The following is a 947-nucleotide window of genomic DNA, read 5'->3' on the forward strand; positions in this document are numbered from 1 at the left end:
TTCTTACTGTGTGTTGTTTTCCTATGGGATATGTTCTTATTCATTTTACGTGCTTGTTGTATGCTTGGTATGCCTATAAGGTATAACAGGTGCGCGTGAGCTGTGTTTGAGTGAGGAATGCTTGATGCTTGTGGGCATGTGGGCATTCGCAAGCACATGCTAACAGTTTGAATGTCTTGAAGTCCACGTATTTACCGTGTACGTTATCATATGCATTTATTTCTAATTTCTTGGGATTATGTGCGTGGCTCTACATTGCCTAAATGTTGTGTTGATGAACATAAGTGAACCATTAAAGTAACACGTCTAACTTGATTAAAAATAAAGTGTATATTGTACATTTATACACTATGTATGAACCTCACTAAACCACTGACTCAACCCAACTAAATCTATTTAAGGAAAATATGTGCTTAGCATTTTTTTTCTTCAAGTGAACCAACATACCCAAATCAACATAAGGAGAAAATAATGGCCTGTCTTCCATTATACACACTGTATGAACCTTACTGAACCTTTGTGAACCATCCTTACCTCTGCCTCTCCAATTCAAGGGAAACTATATAAGCCTACTTTGCATTCTACAAACGTTACGAACCTTACTGAACCTTTTTGAACCATCGCTTACCTTTGCATTTTCCTGAGGTTCCTTTGATTCTCTCACAGTTGAACCCGATGGTGGGCACGGTGTTGAGGTACTGGTCGAATTTGAGTCGATAGAGCGCCGTGGTCTTGCCTGCCGAGTCGAGGCCGAGCATGACGACGTGTAAGGGCGCGTTGAGGGAAGGAAGGGCGTCCAGGAGGGAGGAGCCGCTCTTGCCCGACCCACCCTTGCCCACACTTCCGCCCATGCTGAGGGAGATCGGTCCTGTGTGGGTGTGTAGGGGTGTGTGGGTGTGTAGGGGTGAGGGGGTTGTCGGTATCCCTGGCCTTTCTGCGGTCTCCGT

General features: G+C 44.9%; 1 protein-coding gene across 1 annotated transcript in view; it reads right to left on the minus strand.

Moving 5' to 3' along the window:
• Nucleotides 1-627: 627 nt before the first annotated feature.
• The window catches only part of LOC119590994 (ADP-ribosylation factor-like protein 4C), a gene marked incomplete at its 3' end in the record, with an annotated part of 579 nt that continues 259 nt past the window's right edge, over nucleotides 628-947 (minus strand). The window contains 1 exon segment of the mRNA XM_037939727.1: nucleotides 628-947. Within this exon segment, the coding sequence (XP_037795655.1) occupies nucleotides 628-947 (320 nt within the window).

The sequence above is a fragment of the Penaeus monodon genome, chromosome 28 (assembly GCF_015228065.2).
Source record: "Penaeus monodon isolate SGIC_2016 chromosome 28, NSTDA_Pmon_1, whole genome shotgun sequence".
In the NCBI taxonomy this organism is placed as follows: domain Eukaryota; kingdom Metazoa; phylum Arthropoda; class Malacostraca; order Decapoda; family Penaeidae; genus Penaeus; species Penaeus monodon.